Below are 22,766 nucleotides of genomic sequence, written 5' to 3'. Positions count from 1 at the left end.
TATATATTAGCTCCCCCATGACTCTTAAAAGGATAAGAAGTATAGATAATAGACGTATGAAATTTAAGAACCTTGTGAACCGTGTTTTTTTCGACTCCTTGATTAACAATTCCTAAAATCGAATTGTGTGCTCGATCAGCTTCAGGTTTCTCACACCACACTTGTGAAAAGCAGAGTATAAAAACCAAAGCTGACCTCCAGTCTGGTTGTGATGTCACTCTACGTGTTAAACTGGAATTCAAGGTGAGCACTTCGACTTCAGGAGACAAGTGTGAAAACAAACACTGCACATACACATCAATCTGCACAAGCAGAGGGACTTATGGGCCCAGAATCAACACAGCAGATGAGGAGATGATGCTGTTCACTCCTCTAGCATTTAAGGTGTCATGGTGTTTCTTTTTTATCAAATTTATTTAAATTATTTAATTTTTTTTAATTTAATTTTGATTCTGATTTTTTAAAATTGATTTAATTTTTATATTTGATTTCAACTGCATTTTTTTCTTTTTGTCATACTGAACTCAGATCTGCACACTTGTGGTGCAGTTGCAGCTCATATGAAAAAGCTCCTGGTGGCATTTAATGATGCATTTAGAACATTTCGGAAGATGCTAAGATGAGCCAGTGTAAGTCAGATCCTACTTTCCACGTGGTCTTGATAAATTTTGTGTACACATGGATTGTAAGTGTCACCGAGATTCACCGCCGGAAGTCTGTGCAGTTACCGGAAGTCCGTGCAGCGTCTCGAGTGTGATCCTGGCAACAACTATGTCCGAGCTACTTTGAAGTAATATGGAAGATGCTTTGATGTAACATGTGCTTTTGATGGTGAAACCTTAAAGGTCGATTTCCGGTTGAAATGCACCTCGATGTCGGTGGATCGTCAGTAAACCGAACGGAGAAGAAGAAGAAGAGTGACGCAAGTGTCGCCGATTGTTTATCAACACCCGTGAAAGAGCAGAAGAAGAATCCGTATCGCAGAAATGAAGGTAATCCCAAAGGAAAGACGTATAAAGACAACAGCATCGTGTTGGTGTTCATGGTTTGGACGTTACGTCTGTAAAAGGAACGGGCTTCAGAGAGCTAGCTGGCTACATGCTAATGGTAGCTGTGATTACCATGGCAACCCCCTGGAAACCAAGCTAACTGCTATTTGTTCAGTTTAGTGAGTTAAAAGACAAAAATGTTGTTGATGGTTTGCGTCAGCACAAGTGAGCAAACGAGTTTGATTCATTATTAATCAGTTGAGACTAAAGAAACGATTATAGATTATTTATTGAACATTCTTTTAACAATAAGTTACCAGGCATTTCATAATCACAACATGTCAGCCTTCTGTCGAGCTAATTTACTGAATAATAATAACAGCTTGTCAAAGTGGTAGCCTGCATTGTTTACACAGCTTAGATACCATGAGCCTTCTGTCATTTGTAATATTTTAAGTACCTTACAGTTTGTGGTCAAATCTTGAATCAGTCATTATGCCTAAAGCCATATACGTTTGTCACTCTATATTATATCAGAAATTGTCTGTATATTTAGATCAATGTAAGACACCTGTTGCAGGAAATATTGTTTTGTAACATTTGCTACATCCACTTTCTGTCATTGCTACATGCACAGACAGATTTATGCCTTTTTGTATTATTATTTTAAATGTTTGTGTGAGAAAAATCTGTTGAATTAATGTCTTTGATCTCTGAGACACAGGGTAGGATGTTGTTTCTTTTCATCCAGAGAAAACTATGAATGCCTCTTTAATTTCACATGCTTGTATCTTTTTTGCAAATTAACTTAAAAAGTTATCTTTGTCCACAGAACATTTTCATTCTTGCTGACAAAGCCTGGGCTGGTTCTAACCTACTGTATAAGTGGCAGAAAACCCTTGGTAATTACATCGCTGTTGCCGGGTGAGTAACAATGTTTAATCCTTTGTTTCCTTTTATTCAAATTAACTTCAGTACAGAAGCTAAAATACACATTGCATTTCTTATGCAGACAAGACAACTCAGTGAAAATATTTGATCGACATGGACACAAGTGGACTGAACTCAACCTGCCAGGGTAAGTGTGAGAACATCTTTTTGGCTCTGACTTTATTTAATCAGAAAAAAGTTGGATCATTACTTCTTGCGGTTCAAACTTCTTCTTTTTTTTAACAATTAATTCCTCTTTCTCCTACTTCCGCTAGGCGCTGTGTGGGTATGGACTGGGATAAAGATGGAGACATTTTGGCTGTGATAGCTGCAAAATCCAGTTCCATCTTCCTCTGGGATGCTAGTGTCAATAAGACATCCCAGATAGACAGCGGCATGAGGTATGCATCCCCTTTACAAAGAGGGAGAAGTTGGCATCTGTTAAAAATGTTCTTCTTAAAAATCCAACCTAAATGAGATTTTTTCATCCAATTTACATTTTATTTGCTTTATTTCGTTATACTTACACTTAAAAAATAAATCTCAAATTATCCTTCATGTTTTGTTTCTAATTTATCAATTCGTTGAAACAGAGATCAGATGTCTTTCATCTTGTGGTCAAAGACGAGCCCAATGTTGGCAGTCGGGACGGTCAAAGGAAACCTGTTGATCTACAATCAGCAAACTTCACGCAAGATCCCTGTTCTGGGTAATACACTCGAACACAGCACAACTGTACAGAGGCTTGTTTATGGTTTTGTTATTCCTTGGTCTCTCCTGTTGTTCTGATTGTCTGTCCCTCTCGTTAGGTAAACACACTAAAAAGATCACCTGTGGGTGCTGGAGTGCTCAGAATCTCCTGGCTCTTGGAAGTGAAGACAACACGCTGAGCATCAGCAATCATGAAGGGGACACCATCAGACAGGTGGCGTGCATGTTAACACAGGCAGAACAAACAAGTACTTTACTTGATATAGGAGGGAGAGTGATCCAGTTTATCTATTTTTTCTCTTGGTAGACAACACTTCGCGGCGAGCCTGCTGAAATTTACTTCTCTGTGATGAAGACAGATGAAAGGTCTTCTCCTGGAGAGAGCACCGTAAGTGTAAACAGTAAATAACTCATCCCACTTTATTACATATTCACAATCTAGTGTCTTAAGTTGAAATGTGTTTACAGTTTACAGCCAAAATATTCACCACTCTGTACTTTCTCTTTGAAAATCTGTTAAATCTTGACACTTATTTAAAGCCTTCATAAAGAAAATTATTGTTTGATAAATATTTAATCGGTGGTGTGCAAAACATTGTGCAACAGAGGTCTCACGAGGTGAAAAAACTGTAATCTTTATGTGTAAAAAATAGGATTTATATTTGAGAGATAAAAGTTAAAAGTAGATATTTAGAATGCTCTAGTTATATTTTTGCAAATGTTTATGTACCTGGAACTGTTCCCCTTCAGGTGAGTGTGTCTGTGGAAAAGAAGATACTGATGCTTTTCAACATCAATGATCCTGAGAACCGGATAGAACTGACCTTCCAGCGACGCTATGGAAACATCGTGTCGTATCGCTGGTACTTACACATCCAGACACACACACCAAACAAAGATATTGATTATGGCCTTGAGATGTCGATATTCAAATGAGTGCTTCTCCCTGTCTGTCACTTCCAGGTACGGTGATGGGTACATACTCATTGGATTCTCCCATGGATACTTTGTGGTTATTTCCACTCACATCAGGGAGATTGGGGAGGAGCTCTACATGGCTCACAACCATAAAGATAGTTTGAACAGTGTGGCTATCTCACAATCATTAAACAAGGCTGCCTCCTGTGGGGACAACAGGTAAACACAGGCTTTAAGAAAGACAGCACCTTTTTTCAGTTGATTTTATTACCTGGAAAAACTCAAGTCGCTTGTTTCTTGTTGCAGCATAAAGATCCACGAGCTGTCTGAGCTCAAAGATATCAGCAATGTTGTTCGATTGGACGATGAGACTAAAGGTGAGAGACGGTCGGTCATCTTCTTCAGCCAAACTGTCAAATCGCTATCTTAAACACACCACAACTTCTCCTTCACCCGCCTCTCACCCTCTCTCCTATTTCAGGTCTGGACCAGCTGAGCTGGACAGATGACGGACAGCTGTTGGCTATTTCCACACAGAAAGGGACACTCCATGTTTTCCTCACCAAGCTGCCCATTCTGGGTGACAGCTTTGGTACACGGCTGGCGTACCTCACCTCCCTGCTGGAGGTCACTGTCTCCAACCAGGTGGAAGGGGTGAGGACACAACACACACACACACACGCACACACACAAGCACTTTGCTATAATATATATCTCAAATAAATGTTTGTGTTGTGAGATGGAATTGATTAATACAGGACTAGATTTGTAGGGGGGTGAGATGATATCCAACTGAAATGACAAAAAAGTTTTCCCTGTTAGTAACCTGCCAGTCCTGCCATCCACTCTCAGCCAGCCCCCCCCCACAGAAGGCTGTGTGTGTACAATTTTATCAACTCGATTCACAACTGAATCTTACTTTGTTTCCCCTTGTTATTCAGGAGACCCCTGTGGCCATAGAAGTGGACATCGAGCCCACTTTCATTGCAGTCGGACCGTACCATGTGGCGGTGGGGATGAACAACAGAGCCTGGTTCTACGCACTTGTAGACAATGAACCTGGTGTGTGTGTGTGTGTGTATGAAATGTTATATGTTGGGTCTAAGTCATATACATGTTTGTGCCATAGTTTCACTGAACTGTTTTGTGCATCACTAAGGTTTTAAGAAGCTGAAGGACTTTGAGTATTTGGGGACGATAGCCAGCATGTGTCTGAACTCCGACTACGCAGCGGCGCTCTTTGAGGGGAAGGTGCAGCTGCACATGGTGAGTCATCTGGTGTCAGTACTTAGTTTTTCTTTTAATTCACCAATAAACCATGAATTTACAGGCTTCATCATGTATTATTATTGTGTGTGTTGTTTGTTTTAGATCGAAGGCAAAGACCACGAGGAGAAGAAACAGATGAAGTTGTTTCCTGATGATGACAGGAATGGTCGGATCCTTTGCCACGCCCTCACTGCTGACTTCCTGTACTACGGCACTGATGTAAGGCTCAGCACATCCTCACCTCAGTCACTCTGCCCACACTTGGTACATAGGGATGCCGCTCTGCAGAGAATTATTAGGAGACTAACTGTTGACATTGATCACAATGTTCCTTTCCTATATTTGTTATTTACAAATCAAAGTTCAGGGAGGGACGATTTTGAGTTTTCAGTCATCTTAATTAAGTTCTTTCCCCAAACTTATCATTTGTGGTTTTGTGGCCTACTACTCTGCATTTGACATTGTCTCTCTTTCTTTTGGATGTTCTTAATCCATTTTGTCCCTCTCTCTCCTCCTCAGTCAGGTAATGTAGTGTGTGTCCTGGTGGAGGACTGGGAGACTGTGAGCAGCTTCAGCCATTCAGTGGGCGTGAGGAAAGTGTTCCCTGACCTAACTGGCACTCGGCTGGTCTTCATCGATGACAAAAACAACGGCTTCCTGCTCTCTCCTGAAAATGTTAGTACATATGGTTACTTTGTACACATATGAATACGTACAGGTGAAAATACAGTGAGGTTTGTATTTAAATAAAACCAGTTCATTAAGGATTCAGTTATAACAATTTACACTATTTAACCTATTTAAACTAATTGAAAAAATTAAAAAAAAGTAAAATGACCAAAATAAGAAGTAGAGATTGATTTTTCATGGAAGAGGAGCAACTGAAAACTAAAGCAATTGCATTCATTAAACTTATTTGTTGTTCTTGTCTAATCCAGGCCAAGGACCCCTGCATCGAGCTCCCCAACTTCTCTCCCACCATCACAGGAGTGCTGTGGGACAACTGGCATGCTGACAGAGGAGTGTTCGTAGCTTATGACAACGACAAGGTCTACACCTACGCCCTGCATAAAACCACCATATACGGTAGGTAGATATCACAGCAAGACACAAACACGAACACTAACTATATACTAGATACTAAACCGAGAATACTGGTCACTCACATACTCAATCCTCCCATGTCCCATTCAGACAGGCTTGCTATGAAGTCAAAATCATACATTTATAAATAGTACTCAGCTATTTACTTCTCTCTGACTCTGTCTTCCCCAGGTCCCAGAGTGGTTCTGGTGGGAAGCACCACGCTCCTGTTTTCCCAGAAGCCTTTGCTCTTGTACAACGGGGATCTGACTTGTCAGACAGCAAGTGGGAAGACCAGCGAAGTGGCTCTGAGCACACACTCATTCCTCAAGCACTCAGCCAACACATCCACAGATTCGCCGCCTGAGTTCAGCAAGCAGCTCACACAGGCCCTCATGCTGAAGAGGTCAGTTCAGTCTGGGATCAGTTTCATTAGATGTTTCTGTTAAATAATGAGGCTTATTTAGAAAAGGAAGATAATTAGTTTGTATTATTTCATCAAACACAGTTATTCAGCGTGCTTTTCAAAGTACATTTCTGACAGTTAATTCAGTATAATGCAGGGTTTTTAATACTTTGCATGTTTCATACTAGGTAGTTACTGAATGATTCAAGACCAAATATGGCTGTAATGAGTTGAGGATTGGACCATATCTACTGACAAATCTTTGAAAATTCAAAAATACATTACAGGAATAAATGACAGTATGTGAAAAATTATAGAATTTAGAGTCCATACAAAAAATGAAATGTATATCATCAAAAGAAGTTTGTGTTCACTTATGGTTATTCACTGTTTTATGTTTGTGTTACGACGTGTGCGTTTCATTTCCCCATCCAGGTTCCACGAAGCCTGGGATCTGTGCAAGTCCGCAGGCAGTGATGCAGACTGGGCAGAGTTAGGCAAAACGTGCCTGCTCCACATGGAGGTCGATCTGGCCATCCAGGTCTACCGCAACAGTGGGAACGTGGGCATGGTCCTGTCCCTGCAGGGTATCCAGGTAGAAAACACACACAGTGGTTTACATGCTTACACACTCAACATTAATTAAAATGCTTCTGTCTGTTTTGACACAACATTCCTCTTCTCCTCTGTTCTCTGTGTCAGGGTACAGTGAACATGAATCTGCTGGCGGGACATTTGGCCATGTTTCTAGAAGACTACAACCAAGCTCAGAACCTCTACCTGTCCTCAAACTGCCCAGTCGCTGCCCTGGAGGTCTGTTAGTATGCTTGTACACTGTATGTGTTGGAAATCAAGGCATGTCTGTGCTTTTCTCTAACAAAAACTGTGTTTGTATGTGTGTGTGTCTTAGATGAGGAGAGACCTGCTGCACTGGGACAGCGCTCTTATGTTAGCGAAGAGGCTAGCAGAAGATCAGATCCCTTTTATATCCAAAGAATATGCTGTCCACTTGGAGTTTATGTGAGTGTCTCTCACACACACACACACACACACACACACACACTACACACACACATCACACACTCTCAACCATTTATTGGACCCTGTATGTAAACCTCTTTTCCTTCTATTTGTAGTGGAGACTATGTGAATGCACTGGCTCACTATGAAAAAGGCATGACCCACAATGATAAAGTAAGTACAATATAGTGTATTTTAAACCTTGTTTTAGGAATAATAACAATATTAAAGGTGGGGGTGGCTCTTTAAGGTGTAGGGGAGGAGATTAGGGACGTTTATCATGAATTTTTTTTTTTTAAATTAGCATGTTCAGGAGAAATATTATCTCTATTTTTTATGGTGGATATCGTGAAATAAAATGTCTTATTATTATTTGATGTTCCTTCCCTTCCCTTCAACCATCTTTCCCTCACTGTGCAGTTCCAGGAGCATGACGAGGCGTGTCAAGCAGGTGTTGCCAGGATGTCCATCCGAATGGGTGACATCAGGAGAGGAGCCGCTCAGGCCATTCAGCACCCGAGCAGAGTGCTCAAGAAGGAATGTGGAGCCATACTGGAGAGCATGAAGGTACAGACACACCCCTTTGACTTTCTTGTTAGCTATGTTGTGGCAATTTAACATTTGACTTTATCTGAAAACAGTGAAACAGAAATCTGATGTGTTTTCATTGTATCTCACAGCAATTCTCTGAAGCTGCTCAGCTCTATGAGAAAGGCCAATATTATGATAAGGCTGCGTCTGTTTACATCCGTTGCAAGAACTGGTGAGGCAAACACCAACACACACACCGACGCACAAATACATGTGCCGGTTTCTCTCCTCCTTCATGTTATTCTAATTTCTTAGTGTTTTTCTCCATATTCAGGTCGAAGGTGGGAGAGCTGCTGCCACAGGTTTCCTCTCCCAAGATCCACCTGCAGTATGCCAAGGCCAAAGAGGCGGATGGAAAGTAGGTTCTCACTCTGAGTATGTTAACAGTGAAGACGGATAGATCCCTGAGAGAGAAGCTGATGACGTGTGTGCTCTGTGCTTCAGGTACAAGGAAGCAGCCCAGGCCTATGAGAGCGCGAAGGACTGGGACAACGTGATCCGAGTGCTGCTGGATCACCTGAACAACCCTGAGGACGCTGTGCGCATCGTCAGGGAGACGCAGAGCATCGACGGAGCAAAAATGGTTGCCAGGTAAGACACACACATAACTCCAATTAATATACAGAAGCCAACACTCTCACAGTTATTCTAATCTTAATTCTTAAATTTCTCCTTGTCTCCAGCTTGAGATTCTTACAAATAATAGTGGAACAAAACAAATTTGACTGACTATCAAAATGTTTGCTGATAAATTTTCTGCTGATTGACTCAGTGTTGAATCAACTTATCTATTCAGCTTGAGTTATTTCTCTGCACAACGTTTTGCTTTTTGTAAAAGACCTTAAACATATGTTGTTGTGTCTCAGGTTCTTCCTCCGGTTGAACGACTACAGCTCAGCCATCCACTTCCTGGTTCTGTCCCAGTGCAACGATGAAGCCTTCCAGCTGGCACAGCAGCACGGAAAGATGGAGGTCTACGCCGACATCATCGGTCAGTCTGTGTGCAAGTGTTTGTGTGTATTGAGAATTTTGACATTTTAAATTTTGATACAAACATTATTTTGCTTGTGACATGGTGTAATTCCAAATAAAGGTTCTGTAAGTTTATTATTTTTTACATAACTGCATGTATGTGATCATCAGGCTCTGAGGCGACACAGGAGGATTACCAGAGCATCGCTCTCTACTTTGAAGGAGAGAAGAAACATCTGCAGGCTGGAAAGTTCTTCCAGAAGTGTGGACAGTACAGCAGAGTGAGTAACTTTGTATTTACTCATTCTAGTTTTGATCACTTTAATCATTTATATGACTCCACAACTGAGAGACTGACCGATTTTCCTTTGTGTCCATCGCCTCTCAGGCCCTGAGACACTTCCTGAAGTGTTCCAACACAGACGACAACCTGGCGGTGGAGATGGCCATTGAGACGGTGAGAGCTGTGTCAATCTGATCAAATATACAAAATAATGCAAGTATTTTTAAGTTAAAGGTTTTTGGATGTGTGTGTGTGTGTGTGTGTGTACTCTAGGTGGGTCAGGCCAAAGACAACGCTTTGACCAGTCAGCTGATAGATTACCTATTGGGGGAGAGTGACGGCATGCCCAAGGTAATCAACACACTGGAACACTGGAGGCTCTTCTTTAATCAACCTAATGACTTGGACTGTTCTTGCTACATCATTTTCGTTTTGACGTTTCCAGAAGAAAATCTCCATTCAAATCAAAATCCAATGGGTCCTTTTCAGGCCTGTTGCCTTAAAGTAGTCCAGTATACATAGAGTGAAAGCTGCAGCAGTCTCTCACGTGTGTGAATCATCCAAAATGTGGATGGTTGGTTTCCTTCCTTTCATCTTCACAGGATGCCAAGTACCTCTTCCGTCTCTACATGGCACTGCAGCATTACAGGGATGCTGCTCGAACGGCCATCATCATCGCCAGAGAGGAGCAGTGTGCAGGTACAAGCTTGTTCACACAAACACTCTCCAAACGACAAGAAATACACAGCACACGGGATACAACTGTACTTTGTGTGTGTGTGTGTTACTGGTGCAGGGAACTACCGTAACGCCCATGACGTGCTGTTCAGCATGTACACGGAGCTGCAGGCCCATAAGATTAAGATCCCCGCGGAGATGACCACCAATCTGATGATCCTTCACTCCTACCTACTTGTGAAGGTCAGACCTGCTGAAGTCCATCACACAAACGTTACATGAGACGTGACAGATCATTTCCCCACAGGGATGAATAAGCAATAACTCTAATAGTCCAACACGAAAGAAATGAGCATTCTCAACAGGAATCAATCAAACTGCTGCATTTATGACATAAGGAGTATTTAAGTTGCCATTGTGAATAAATCCAATATTATGGGGTTTATAAAGTATTATGGTAACATTAGATTAAATGTTAAATATTAAGCTTTTCTATCTTTACATTAAATATGAGTATTGTTCTTGTGATTGGTGTTTTTTGTAGATGCATGTGAAGAGAGGAGATCACCTGAAAGGAGGCCGCATGCTCATTCGAGTCAGCAACAACATCAGCAAGTTTCCAGCTCGTGAGTCAAAGCAGGAAAAACACGAATATGTTGTTCTGTTGTGATGTTCACACAGAACTAAGTTTAAATTTCACTGAATTCAATAAATGTCCCCCTGGAAGGCTCATCAGCGTTTGTGTGGGTGTGTTTGTGTGTGTGTGTGTGTAGATGTTGTTCCCATTCTGACGTCAGCAGTCATCGAGTGTCACCGTGCCGGGTTGAAAAACTCGGCCTTCGGCTTTGCGGCCATGCTGATGAGACCAGAGTACCGAAACGAGATCGACCAGAAGTACCGGAGGAAGATTGAGGCGATGGTTCGGTCAGTGACTAACGACCTAATGCTTACGTTAATTCTCCATCTAAAATATTTCAGACTCCCACTCCTTCCTCCTTCTTCACCTCATTTCTCATTCATCATTGTCTTCACTTTACATGTGACGGCACCACAGACGTCCAGATACGTCCGAGCTGGAGGAGGAAACGACTCCATGTCCCTTCTGTGGCTTCCAGCTCCCACAGAACGAGCTGCTGTGTATTTCCTGCAAGAACAACCTACCCTATTGCATCGCCACGGTACCAACACTACATGACGCTTTAATGCTGATCGATTGAAAGAAGTTAGCACAACACTTCTATTATCCGTATCTTATTTTATTTGATCTTTTCCTTTTGATTTTCCTCAGGGTCGTCACATGCTGAAAGACGACTGGTCTGTGTGTCCTCACTGTGAATTCCCTGCTCTCTACTCGCAGTTCACTCTGTAAGTATCACACAATCAGGAATATCCACACAGCTGCTGTCGTTCAGAGGCAGTTAGGTAAACATAGAACAAATTCATGTGGATCTTTTCATCAAAAAGACTAAATCTGCTCATTTGATGTTGGAACGTGAACAAATCGCTCCCATGTTTTTCTGGTCATCAGTTAATTCTTAGTGCATATTAAATTAAACTGCAGGCATTTGTTGTAGTTGCCATTTGCCAAAATCTATGCCTATGCCTGATGTGGGGGAGTTTGAAGAAGTGATCTGTAGCTAGCTTTTTGTCTATTCAGATTTTTATCCTTTTTCTCCCTCATGTAAGTCAGATTATGTTACATCAGCGCAGTATTAATCAGGCAGTGCGTTTTTAGGTATACAGAGTAACATACTAGATATACCTATTATCTAATACCTACTGGAAAGTCACACCTAAACCAATAAAAGGTTACAGCAGCCAACTTGTTTTTACGGTTTTGTTTTTGTATAGAAAACTAGTTTAATGAGTGAACTGCAAAGGAGCGGGTAGAGAGAGTCATTCACGTGACATTTATGTCTGCAATTATTTATTTATACTTAATTTACATTGTCATTATTTGTCCTTCACACAGTTTGTGATTTCCACCTTTAAGCTAAAAGAGCCTGAGCTCTTCACCTCCTGGCAGCAGCTCTGTGCGTAGTATTCAGACATAAGAGTTAAAGTCTGCGTCTCCCAAAATATCACGATTCCAGGATCCGCGCAGTCGAGCCTTGTTTTCATCTTGATGTTGACAAATCTAGACTGAACTGTTTTGTTGTTTCTCAGGTTGTTGGAGACGGAGAGTGTGTGTCCCATGTGCTCAGAGACTCTGAGTGTCAAACAGCTGAAGAAGATCTCGGATTGTTCCCAATACCTGCAGACTGACCAACTGGATCCATGAAGACCAGCAACTGCTCACACACGGGCTGCACCTATTTATTATTTTTGTATCCATCTAATACTTATTTTTTATCACTTGATTAATAGAATTATGAATTTCTCAAAAATAAATGTAAAAAACTTTTGTAATTTATATTTATTTAATCACCGTCTCTAGAATACAAACAAATCTGACAAAAAGGTTTAGCAGTCTGTTAAAAAATAATCTTGAAGTACCATAGTAGTTGTATCAATGTCTGTATGAAGTCAAAAACTGACTGTCAATAGTATTTCAACAATGAACTGGAAGGAACTCTAATAATAAAATAAATGTTTTTTTCTGGTTTAAAGTAAAATAAGGTTTGCATTTAAAAACAAAAGGTTTTGAAAAGGCACATTTAGACAAGGTGCCTAATTTTAGAAAAACCGCTGCCGGCCGTGTTTAAACAGATCAATAGATTATGTATTTTGAATGGAATTTATGCAGCTTTTCATTTTCTATGATGTGAACCAGAGAAACAGTTTCAAAGACTACAGGGACTTTTGATACACGGTACGAATATAAATGTAATATATTGTTTTTTTTTATGTGTTACTGGTTTTTGTTTGAGCTCAGATTCTTTGTACATCATGTAAATTTCAAATAAACTAAAACTCAAAATTATAAACCGAGTGGCATCGTACATTAAGACGTTTGTGTACCAGTGAATATTTGTATGACATCATTAATAGATATCCTTGAGCTGAATGTGGTTTCTATTTTTCCAGCGAAGATCCCTTTTTGTGTGGCTGGATTTTTTTAAACAAATGTGTGTTACAAATATCAGATTTTAACTTAAAAAAGAAATGGGACACCATGTCATAAAACATGACTGCTTTCTCTCTATTAGAAAAAAAACACTGACACTCATGCGGGAGATATTTCTCTATTCATCCTCATGAAATCTTTACAAAAGTGACATTTACAGAGTCGTCAGTGCTAACCATAGAACCAAACAGGAGTAGTAATGTACTGTGGTCCCAGCAAAAAGGTAATAGTCACATTATTTACAGCCTCGACACCTGGACCACAAACAGATGACAGAAGAAACGCACATCGCTCCTGATTGGACACGCGTTACTGCGGAGGGGTACACACATGATAACGGGTTCAACAGGCAGACACTACGCATCATTTGCTCGGGATGGAGACAGGAAGTTAAAAACAGACAGGTGCGTTTGAGGTTTTGGTTGAGTGACAGATGAGTTACCTGCAGAGTCTAAGGCAAGCTTCACTACTTCCTGCTCATTTCAGGATCGTTTTAAGTGCAGAGAAAAAATGTACATTCTGTGGGAGGCAGACGAGGAACAGTTATTTCTTAGCTTTGCCTTTCCCTTTGCCTTTTCCTTTCCCCTTCCCAGAATCTTCTTTCTTCTCTTTGGGCTCCTTGGTGGCCTTTGCCTTCTTCTGCTGCAGGGAGGAACAAGAGACATATGAGATATTATAAATAGATAGAACATAATGTGATATAGTTTGAAATGTGAACAAGACGATTGCACTATTGCAGTTTGAATTACTTTGATCATAGCGTCGGCCTTCAGGCCCTCCCCTTCCTCCTCGGACTCGTGACGTCCATTGTCCTTATCCTCTCCTCCCAGCTCTGACTCCCCATCACCACCAGCAGCACCACCACCACGGCCTTTCTTCACAATTTGCAGCGAGTACGGTGTGAGATGAACTTCTTTGTTGTAGGCCCGTGTGAAAGCTGCCTTCACCTGGGAGGATAAAGACAGCACTGATTTAAAAACTCTTATTTCCTGGACAAACAGCGTCAACCACAGTATATGATGTACTGGAGTTAGTTTCAGTCTATCAACTAATTGTTTCAGCTCAACTGCCAGACAAACAGAACAGCCCAAACTATACACGCATCGCCTCCTCCTGACCTTAGACTCCAGTCTGGAGTAGGGGTCAGGTTGTCCGCCCCAGACGCTGATCTCCATGATGCTGTCCACGTCGTCCTTGATGAGGTTGTAGCTGTCCAGCAGCTGCACGGCCTGGCCGGCGCCCTCGGCTCCGTGCCTCTGGAGTGGGCTCACCAGCGCCTGCCGCAGGTAGTGCAGGTAGTCCAGGTTCACCGCCTGTCTGCTGCTCAAAGTCCTGCAGGAGCCAAACAGATTAAACACTCTGGGATTTTGTGTTGAAGGTGTAAAGAGTTAGGGAGAGATGTAGGTCCGACTCACTTTAAACTCATGTGTGAGCTCAGCTCCTGGATGATTCGGGAATGTTTACCGGTGGATGAGTGCTTGCCGAGCCAGCTGGGAAATGTGGGGAACTGACTCATGTAGCCTCTCATCAGCTCACCTGGTAACACACTGGCATAGATGGCCTACAAACACACACACACTCAAGTTATTGCAAGAATGATAAGGTTAAAGTTTATGTTTACAAAATCTATGTTATACAATTACTTTTAGTGTTTTATACAAAAAACAATTTACAACAGACCTTAAATTTCTGACCCACAAGTTAAAAGAAAACCATCTGCTCCCGAAAATAATATAATATAAAGATTATGATACAAGGATGATTTGTGTTACCTGGGTCGGCAGCAGAGACCAGTTCTGCCGAGAGCGTATCTGTCTGTCGACCAGATCTCCGTCTGAGATGGAATCCGCTGTTTTGCTGAGCAACACCAGGTGGGACTTCAGATCTCCACTGTATGAACATGAAAGAATTAGCTCCACATTTTTGTGAAATAATATCATTTACTTTATTGTGATTCTATTTCAGGTGGGAACCGTTAGCCTCTCTCTCACCTGGCAGCCGCTGGACGAACATGCAGGTAGTTCTCTTGGACGAAGAGCGGAGCTAGCGAGTAGTCGTGGAAGAAGAGGTCGGACTTGTCGATGAGGCTCATGTGGGAGGTCTCTTCGCCAAAAGCAAACACCTTCCTGCAAACGTCAAACGGCCCCATCTTCATGTCCTTGCGGGCGTTGGCCGCGTCAGACTTGCACTGGTCGTACGTCATCACCTTCTCCTTAGCGGACCACATGCTCAGGTTGTGAATCACCTGGAGAAAAGAAAGCCAGCTCGGTGAGAGGGTGGCAAACAAAGACAGAACCTTGGTATGACTGGACTTTTACGACATGTTGTCTTATCTACCTGGCGGACGTCCTGATTGGAAGCCAGGATGATTTCGTTGAGAGCTGGAGGAGGGATCTTGATTCCCTCTTTGAAAGTAAGGGACATCATGGCTCCCTGACAAATGGAAAAGGAAAGTGAGAGGGGAAAGTAAATATTTACATTCGCTGACATTATGAATTCAAAGCTTTTGTCATTTCATTCTAATATACTGTCAGATGTCAGGCCGGGCGCTTGTTTACCTTAATCTGTTCCACTCGCGGCCTCTGGAAGCGCAGGTCGAAGCAGTAGTTGGCGAGTGACCTGATCTTCTGATGGTTCCGATCGTTGCACATGCAGATGATAGGAATCTTTGAGCTTCTGATCAGGCCGATCATTTCCTACAAGAAGTCAGAGGTCAGCATCATGAACACATGGCAGAGGAACCAATGAGCACTGAATGTTAAAAACAGCTGGAGATGAAAGATTCTCAGACAGTTAACATTCATGTCCCTTTATTATTCAGTCTGACATTGTGCTAATGTTAGAAAACGTTCAGTTGTTAGGAGCAGAGAGCTAAGGAAACATGTTGATTCAAGAGTTATTTATGGAAGTGGAGATCAACTAAGAGAAGTGCGACCTCTGGATCTGATTATTTTTTAAGCAGGTTTGATAATCTTTTAAAAACGTGGAACTCTTGTGTGACTAATAAAGAAATGTGTTTATTTACCTGGATTCCTCCACGGTCTTCATTACCAGCCATGCCGTCAATCTCATCCATGATCAGGATATGTTTACTGCTCACTGTATTAGACGTACCTAAAGAGCACAAACACCAACACATGGTTTCCCGTTAATAACATAAACTGTGGCCGCCCTTTACAGTCAAATTTGTCCTGCCACAGTTTCAGAATCTGTTAGTCTTTTCACTCTCCCTCACTGTGTCAATGCCCAGTCAAAACATCCACTAAGTTTGTACAGTCCTCTGAACCCAGGCACATTTTGCTTTCACTGTGTGCATCACCATGACACACGTACAGTTCTCAGCTGTTAGGCATATCTTTGCTTGCTGTGCATCAGGTGTGTGCCTGCTCACAGGGCAATTACGTGACTGTATAAAGGCTGATGTAGAGGTTCTCATGTGAAAAAAAAGAAAGAAAAGTAGTGAGAGGCGTCACCTTTGTAGAAGCCCTCGATGCTGGTGTTGTTCAGTGACTCTGCGACGACCTGCTTCAGGCTGTTTTTGCTGCGAGTGCAGCTGGCGTTCATCTCCACGTAGCTGAAGCCCAACTCCTGCAACACACACACACACACACACACAGTGGAGAGGCTGAGTCACAGCTTGGAGACCTGGTTGTAGGAATAGTTCAAAAGCACCAAAGACTGATCCTATTATTCTTGTTTTTTGACTGACTTCACAGGCGAGGGCAGCAGTCGTGGTCTTGCCCACCCCCGGAGGTCCAGAGAGCAGCGCAGCTTTAAATCCTGATCCATCATCTTTCCCTCCAAACTTGCCAAACCTTACTGCACATGACAAACAGCACCAAGCAGGTGGTCTTTAACACAGGTGAATATATATACAGTATATAAGAGATAACCTTTACTTTATACAAATGAGCTATTGTTTTCAAGTATAACTGCCTGCTACCTGGAGGCTTGGAAACGGTGCCACTGTGGTTTTGGTGCCAGTTCTTCAGCCACCGCAGCAGCTTATTGGCGCAGCTCTGATCCCCCTGCTGGCCAATCACAGTCTTCAGAGAGCGCGGGCGGTACTTGTCCACCCACAGCAGGCTGGCCTCCTCTGCAGTTGTGGATGAGGATGATGATGGTGGTGGTGGGGCTGAAGGTGAACATGAGGAGGAAAGGCCCAGCTCCCTCCGGGCCGTGTGACCTGTGCCTCTGCCAGGCGGAGTTCCGCCACTTCTGGTCGACCTCCCGTGACCTTGTGCCAGGCCGGTCTTTGACGGGCTCGGGGTGTGAGGGGACCTGGAATTACCCTTTGAAGGAGAGATCTTCTGGGCTTTGGGGGTGCTCTTCGACGTTCGGCTGGGGGGAGTCTTGGTTTTAGAAGCTTTGCTCTAATTGAGAAAGATATACACATCCAAATAAAGATATTTGTTAAATGTAATCAACGAATAACTGAGTCAGAGATACTATATTTCAGTAAATACTTTGCTGACCTCTGCCTCTGCAGCAATCTCATACTTGGACTTCTTCCCTGGTTTGGTTCTGATCAGCTCCAGCAGAGCGTCCTCGTCCAGGATCTTGGTTCCAAAACTCACGGCCTGAGCAGAGACGGAAGAGAATTAAAAACTGGATGAACATAATGTCTGAGACAGACACAGGGAAACACTGCAAAAATGATACAGGAAGGGAAATTAAACAATTAAACTGCTATTAAACTTTTTTGATGTAATAACTGTGACTTTAACACTGTTGACACTACTATTGTAGAGTTGCCGCTTTCTTTAACTCTTCTTTAACTCATCATCGGTCATAGATCAGTCAGCATTAGCTCACAGCAATCACACCAGTTTTCTTCAGGACATATATCAGTCACCTTGTCGAGTTTGGAGAGCCCGCTGTCCCGGCCCTGCACCAGGTAGGTGGTCTTTTTGCTGAGGTTACCCGTCACCTTGCCCCCGTAGCGCTCGATGAGGGATTTGGTGTCATCTCTCTCCATCGACTCCAGGACCCCCGTCAACACAAACACACAGCCCTCCAAACAGTTCTCTGCTCCCTGGAGAAACCACACACAGCGAGCGTACAGTCAGAGATAAAGATGGTGGTCAGCAGCTTTTCTTTACACACCTGTCTGAAGGCTGGTGTGTGTGTTTGTGTGTGTGTGTTACCGTTGGAATTTCCTTGGAGCCCAGAGCTCGTGGTCCATCTCTGTTGAGGAAGTTCCTGAAAGCTGCCGTGTTACCTTTCTTCTTCTCCGCATCGTCAGGACTCGTGCTTGTGCTCTGATCAGGTTAAGAGACATATAAGACATAGTAACTTGTTCTTTAAATTGTACACACTTGTACTTGTGCAGATGTTCACTTTGAGTTTCTCTGCTTGGTATTTTATCCTGAGTTTCTGTCCTTGCTTTTGGCTTTTGGGGACAAATATTGTTAATATGTTAAGATATTAAGGTATCTTCAAAGCTCACCTCTGGTTTCTTGGGAGACGTTTTAAGTGCCGTGGGAGTCGTTCCTGTTTTGGGTGTGAACTTCATGTGTGAGCTCGATGAAGCGATTGGCTCCTTCTTGGGAGAGGTTTTAATTTTTGAGGGTGAAATGAGGGTCTTACTCTTAGACCCTGTGTCGCTCTCTTCATCTCTTTTCTTCATCATGGCCAGTTTGGAGCTGGCTTTGACAGGGGGAAGGTTCTTCTTAGGAGTCGGACTGATCACGTCTTCTGACTTGATCCTGGTCGGTGTACTGCTCGGGCTGCCAGCAGCAGAGTCTGTGCAGCTCTTTTTGGGAAATGCAGCTTGAGCTTGTTTGTCATCAGAGCCTTTACGAGCCTGAATGAGGAGGACATTACTTATTAAATTTCATAACAGCAGGCATAGGAAGTGAGCTTGAATTATTATCATTTTGTTAGTTACCTTCTTGGCCTGGGGCTCCTCTTCCAGCATGGCCAGTGTTTTGGCAAACTCCTCATCCTCATGGACCTGCTTTTCCAGCTGAGTAAAGTCAGGAGTAGAAAAGAAAAGCATGAGAACTCTACATTTTGAATTTCAGGAATTCTCCAAATGATTCTAAAACAACTTGTAAAGTTTCAGAGAGTGACAGAGAAGATTATTTTCAGAGTTTAGAATTACTTTAGTTTTCTGCTTTTAATCGAAATAATAGAAAAGTTTTGACAAAGATTTCTCAGAGAATAATTGATGAAAAAGGCATATTTAAAGAACTGATATCTACGAGTGTGTGAAATTTGGTGCAGCTTGACTGAATATAAGGGTTACGAGTGTTGAGCCTTGGCAGAGGTATGAACACCACTGAGTTACATTCTAATTGATATAAATAGCAGCATAACTGTTGGTTGACTTCTCGATAAATCAACTACTTGGGTCAGCTCGGACTATTAGCTCCTCACTGAGCTGCTGTTTGTGTCGATCAGCCCTTACCTCCATGTCCTCACTCAGCTGCAGCTGTCTGGCAATCTCCTCATCACTGATCAGATCTTCTGTGTCCTGAATTGGCTGAAGAGGAAGATGGGTTTTGTTTTTTAAAGTCAGTTTTTGGAAAATTATCAGTTGTTAGTAGTGACCTTGAATAAAATCATTTGTTATTACTCACAGCCTTTCGTTTGGTGCTGGCTACCAGCTTCTTCTCTGAGCGCTGAACAGTGCTGGTGCCGAAGTAGTCCATCACTGAGGTGGGGGTTTGTTTGGTCGGAGGAGGCGTCTTGGGGGATACAAGCAGTGGAGGAGACTTGAGCCCAGGTTTTGCCCGTGTGGAGGGCGACTTGACGGGAGGTGACGCCACCGCTTTGGCCCCCGGACGAGCAGTCTCTGCCTCTGACTTCCTCAGCTTGGACGTGTCAGGCTTGGTCTGGGAAACCTTCTTCAAGGACTGAAAGTTGTCACTGTCTGAGTCTACAATCCAAAAAGAGAAATATCTTATAAAAACCACCATTCTCCTAAATCAAGCACGACATGAGCTCCAGCATGTACAGTATGTCTGAACATTGATGAAAAATACATCACCTGTCTCAGAGACATATTGCACAGGATCTTTTTTAGGAGGCGGCGCTGGCTTGCTGCTCTTCTGTTTCTCTTTGGGAGATATCTTTGCCTTCCTGACTGGCTCCTCCTCCTCCGAGTCTGGAGGGAAAAACAGAGACAGGTGGTAAAGAAAACACACAGGGAGGATGAAGAGCAACAAGAGTATTATTCTCAAGGGGAACCATATATCAGTACAGCAACGTTCTTACCTGACTCTATGACGGCAGGCTTCTTTCGTTTTTTCTCACCATCCTTGCGTTTCTCTTCTGTTTTTGGGCTTTTGACCTGAAAGAAACAAAACACAACAAAAACATAATTAACCCAGATGAAACCAATACAGTAACAGACACATGGTAACAATGATACCAACATTAAATTTAGATTCAGAAATTAAGGACAGTTAAAACTTAAATAACAATATAACACTACAGATGAAATATAAAATATCCTAATATTAAAAAAAAATCATAATTAAAGCCTGAACAATGTTAAAAAACAATCTTAAGACTGAAAGAGAAAAGCAAAATTTAACACTAAAATATGACCTCTATGCTTGATTAAGCTGATTTACCAAATATAAAAAAGGAACAGTTTACAACCCAATCTCTACATTAAAAGAGAGAGAGAATCAAGACTGTTTTAAACACAGTTTCGTTTGAGTGAGCCTTTCGTACAAACACAAAAGGAGAGATTATGTTTTTCTTCACATCCAGAAAATAATGGACTAGGTCCAAATCAAAAATCACTCTTCTTAGACCTGTCAAATGTGGCAAGCTAACGACTCTAAAAACACATTTTCATATTTGAGAAAACACAGAATGGGATGTGTGACAGTTAACTTCCACATTAGAACAGCTCCAGATCAAAACTGTTAAAATCTAGATTAGATTAACAGGGACACTGGAAATTCCCTGTGTCCTACGTTAAGTCAGTTTCCTTGCCTTGTTGCTCGCTTTCGTTTTCTGCTTCACTTCATCATCTGGAGACAGCGCCTTGCTATTCTTCTTCTTCTTCTCTTCAGATTTCACGTTTCCGTTTGGCGCCGGCTTGTGCACCGCAGGCTTCACTGCAGTCGGTTGAAAGAAGCGCCTGATGTCCTGAGAGCAGAAAACAACAAAGTTCATCAGTGGATTTCTTAATTACTGACATTTAAATTGAAAATACAGCAGATAAATAAAAACAAACTTTTCCAAACAACCCTGTGGGGATTCATCACAGCACTGCTTCTCCTTTACTGTAAATCCCACTCATCTCTCCTCCCAGTACACCCCTCTTGTTCTAAACACACAAGTGCACTTGGAGGTTCAACCATCATGGAGGGGGGGGGGGGGTTTTCTCCAGTCATAGACAGAGTCCAGCCACATGAAGCCCGTGCACACAGCCTCTGTGAACATGAGGCAGGTGAGGGAGAGGATGACCCCTCCCCTCTGTGACGACACCTGCTCTGGGTTCTGCGGAGGACCTCAGGTGGCAGCTGGAGGATGCTGGACTCCATTTCCCTCTAAGTTTTAGCAGCTAAGACACAACCAGCGATGACTCTGGTACTTTGACGTCTGCACTGAGACGCTCATTTTGAAACCAAACACTGTCTCTTTCTGACGTGGGATCTCCAGGAAATTGTGTCTTTTTCTACCAAAACAACAGATATCAACGGTTGCAAACACGATAATCTAAATGTCCCTGGTGAGACTTTAAACCACAGCCTGTTCGGTTTGTCCCGTTCAACCGGAAGCTAGCACTTTATAAAAGCGATCGTCGTGTTTTAAAGTCTGTAACGTACCATGATGGAGACGTTCTCTCGCAGTTTTGCTCTCAGGTTATTCGTCAGGAGTTAGAAAATCCTGCAGCCGCTTGGCGCGAAGAGGGACTCTGAGGACGCCTGGTGATGACGTACATACCGCGAGCTGCGTCTTCTTCCTGTGCGTCACTCTGCGTTGTTGTTGTTTTTTTAATATTACAAATAAAGTGGAAAAATACGTTAAAAAATCCACTACAGTAAATATGTCATGTTCAGTTTAAAAGATTATATTCTGGATAGGAACATCATTATCTTTGACTATTTCAATGATTTTAAACTGTTCTATTTTATTTATTTTGCTTATTTTGCCCTAAGAGAAATGATTACCTGAAATTGTATCGGTTTTTTAATGATACAAAATAGAGTGAAAGACAACAAGTTACAAAATAAGTAATCTGCAGTAAACATGTCAGTATGTTTTATTATTAAAATAAAATACTGCCACACTGGCCCGAAAACAAACAAAAACAAGGAATTTCATTACATTTTTAATTGATAATTATTTATATATTGATTTGTTTTATCAATCTTTTTGTTATAAAAGGCTATAGAATAAAGTGCATTATTATTACCATTTAAAAGTTTAAGTGGGAACAAAGTGGTATTTTGGAGTGTAATACTTTGAATACGTTTCAAATAAATAAATGAGATGTAGAATAAAATATAATCTTCCTTCCAGCAGCCTCTAAAATGCCGTCCCACATTTTAAAACTAATACTTAAGTCTGCTATAAAAAAGACAGATTGGAGAAACATTGGTTTATTAAAAATAGGTACTATCTTTGCAACTCCCCTATAATAGAAGTTACATTTTACACTGGCAGAAGGGAACTGCGCAGGATTAATTTAATCTAATTTAATTTTTTATTTACTGTGCAGAAGTGAACTGCACACCTCTTGCGCAGAAGTAATCAAATTATATTAAATTGCATTTTTTAAATATTTTATTATATAGATTTTTGTTTTTAATTTTTTAACTGTTTCCAGATTCTGAACTTTCAAGGAGGGAGGCCACATTACTGTCTGAGGGAAATGACATT

General features: G+C 41.9%; 2 protein-coding genes across 2 annotated transcripts; one reads left to right on the top strand and one right to left on the bottom strand.

Moving 5' to 3' along the window:
* Window positions 1–748: 748 nt before the first annotated feature.
* Window positions 749–12,737, top strand: wdr19 (WD repeat domain 19). Its single transcript, XM_061088538.1, has 36 exons — window positions 749–992; window positions 1,822–1,913; window positions 2,002–2,067; window positions 2,195–2,320; window positions 2,513–2,628; window positions 2,729–2,844; window positions 2,938–3,018; window positions 3,381–3,493; window positions 3,594–3,767; window positions 3,855–3,925; window positions 4,030–4,202; window positions 4,490–4,610; window positions 4,708–4,814; window positions 4,920–5,036; window positions 5,337–5,492; window positions 5,756–5,903; window positions 6,093–6,306; window positions 6,742–6,901; window positions 7,009–7,119; window positions 7,217–7,326; window positions 7,443–7,500; window positions 7,747–7,893; window positions 8,007–8,089; window positions 8,192–8,275; window positions 8,362–8,508; window positions 8,784–8,908; window positions 9,061–9,170; window positions 9,278–9,346; window positions 9,446–9,523; window positions 9,775–9,871; window positions 9,969–10,093; window positions 10,395–10,476; window positions 10,624–10,774; window positions 10,905–11,028; window positions 11,139–11,215; window positions 12,017–12,737. Exons 1-36 carry the CDS (start codon window positions 987–989, stop codon window positions 12,129–12,131), a joined length of 4,050 nt encoding a protein of 1,349 aa, XP_060944521.1. The 5' UTR covers window positions 749–986; the 3' UTR covers window positions 12,132–12,737.
* Window positions 12,738–13,019: 282 nt separating this feature from the next.
* Window positions 13,020–21,791, bottom strand: rfc1 (replication factor C (activator 1) 1). The gene is made up of 23 exons (XM_061088351.1): window positions 21,710–21,791; window positions 20,871–21,026; window positions 20,139–20,214; window positions 19,912–20,028; window positions 19,502–19,800; window positions 19,330–19,404; window positions 18,808–18,885; window positions 18,367–18,723; window positions 18,065–18,178; window positions 17,773–17,952; window positions 17,393–17,497; window positions 16,861–17,290; window positions 16,627–16,736; window positions 16,391–16,505; window positions 15,943–16,031; window positions 15,476–15,613; window positions 15,255–15,350; window positions 14,909–15,162; window positions 14,690–14,807; window positions 14,333–14,478; window positions 14,036–14,249; window positions 13,667–13,864; window positions 13,020–13,559 (listed from the first exon to the last, which is right to left on the bottom strand). Exons 1-23 carry the CDS (start codon window positions 21,710–21,712, stop codon window positions 13,461–13,463), a joined length of 3,567 nt encoding a protein of 1,188 aa, XP_060944334.1. The 5' UTR covers window positions 21,713–21,791; the 3' UTR covers window positions 13,020–13,460.
* Window positions 21,792–22,766: the final 975 nt, after the last annotated feature.

This window comes from Limanda limanda, chromosome 2 (genome assembly GCF_963576545.1).
Source record: "Limanda limanda chromosome 2, fLimLim1.1, whole genome shotgun sequence".
In the NCBI taxonomy this organism is placed as follows: Eukaryota; Metazoa; Chordata; class Actinopteri; order Pleuronectiformes; family Pleuronectidae; genus Limanda; species Limanda limanda.
The sequence above is the reverse complement of the archived record's forward strand: the minus strand, read 5'-3'. Positions and strand labels throughout refer to the sequence as shown.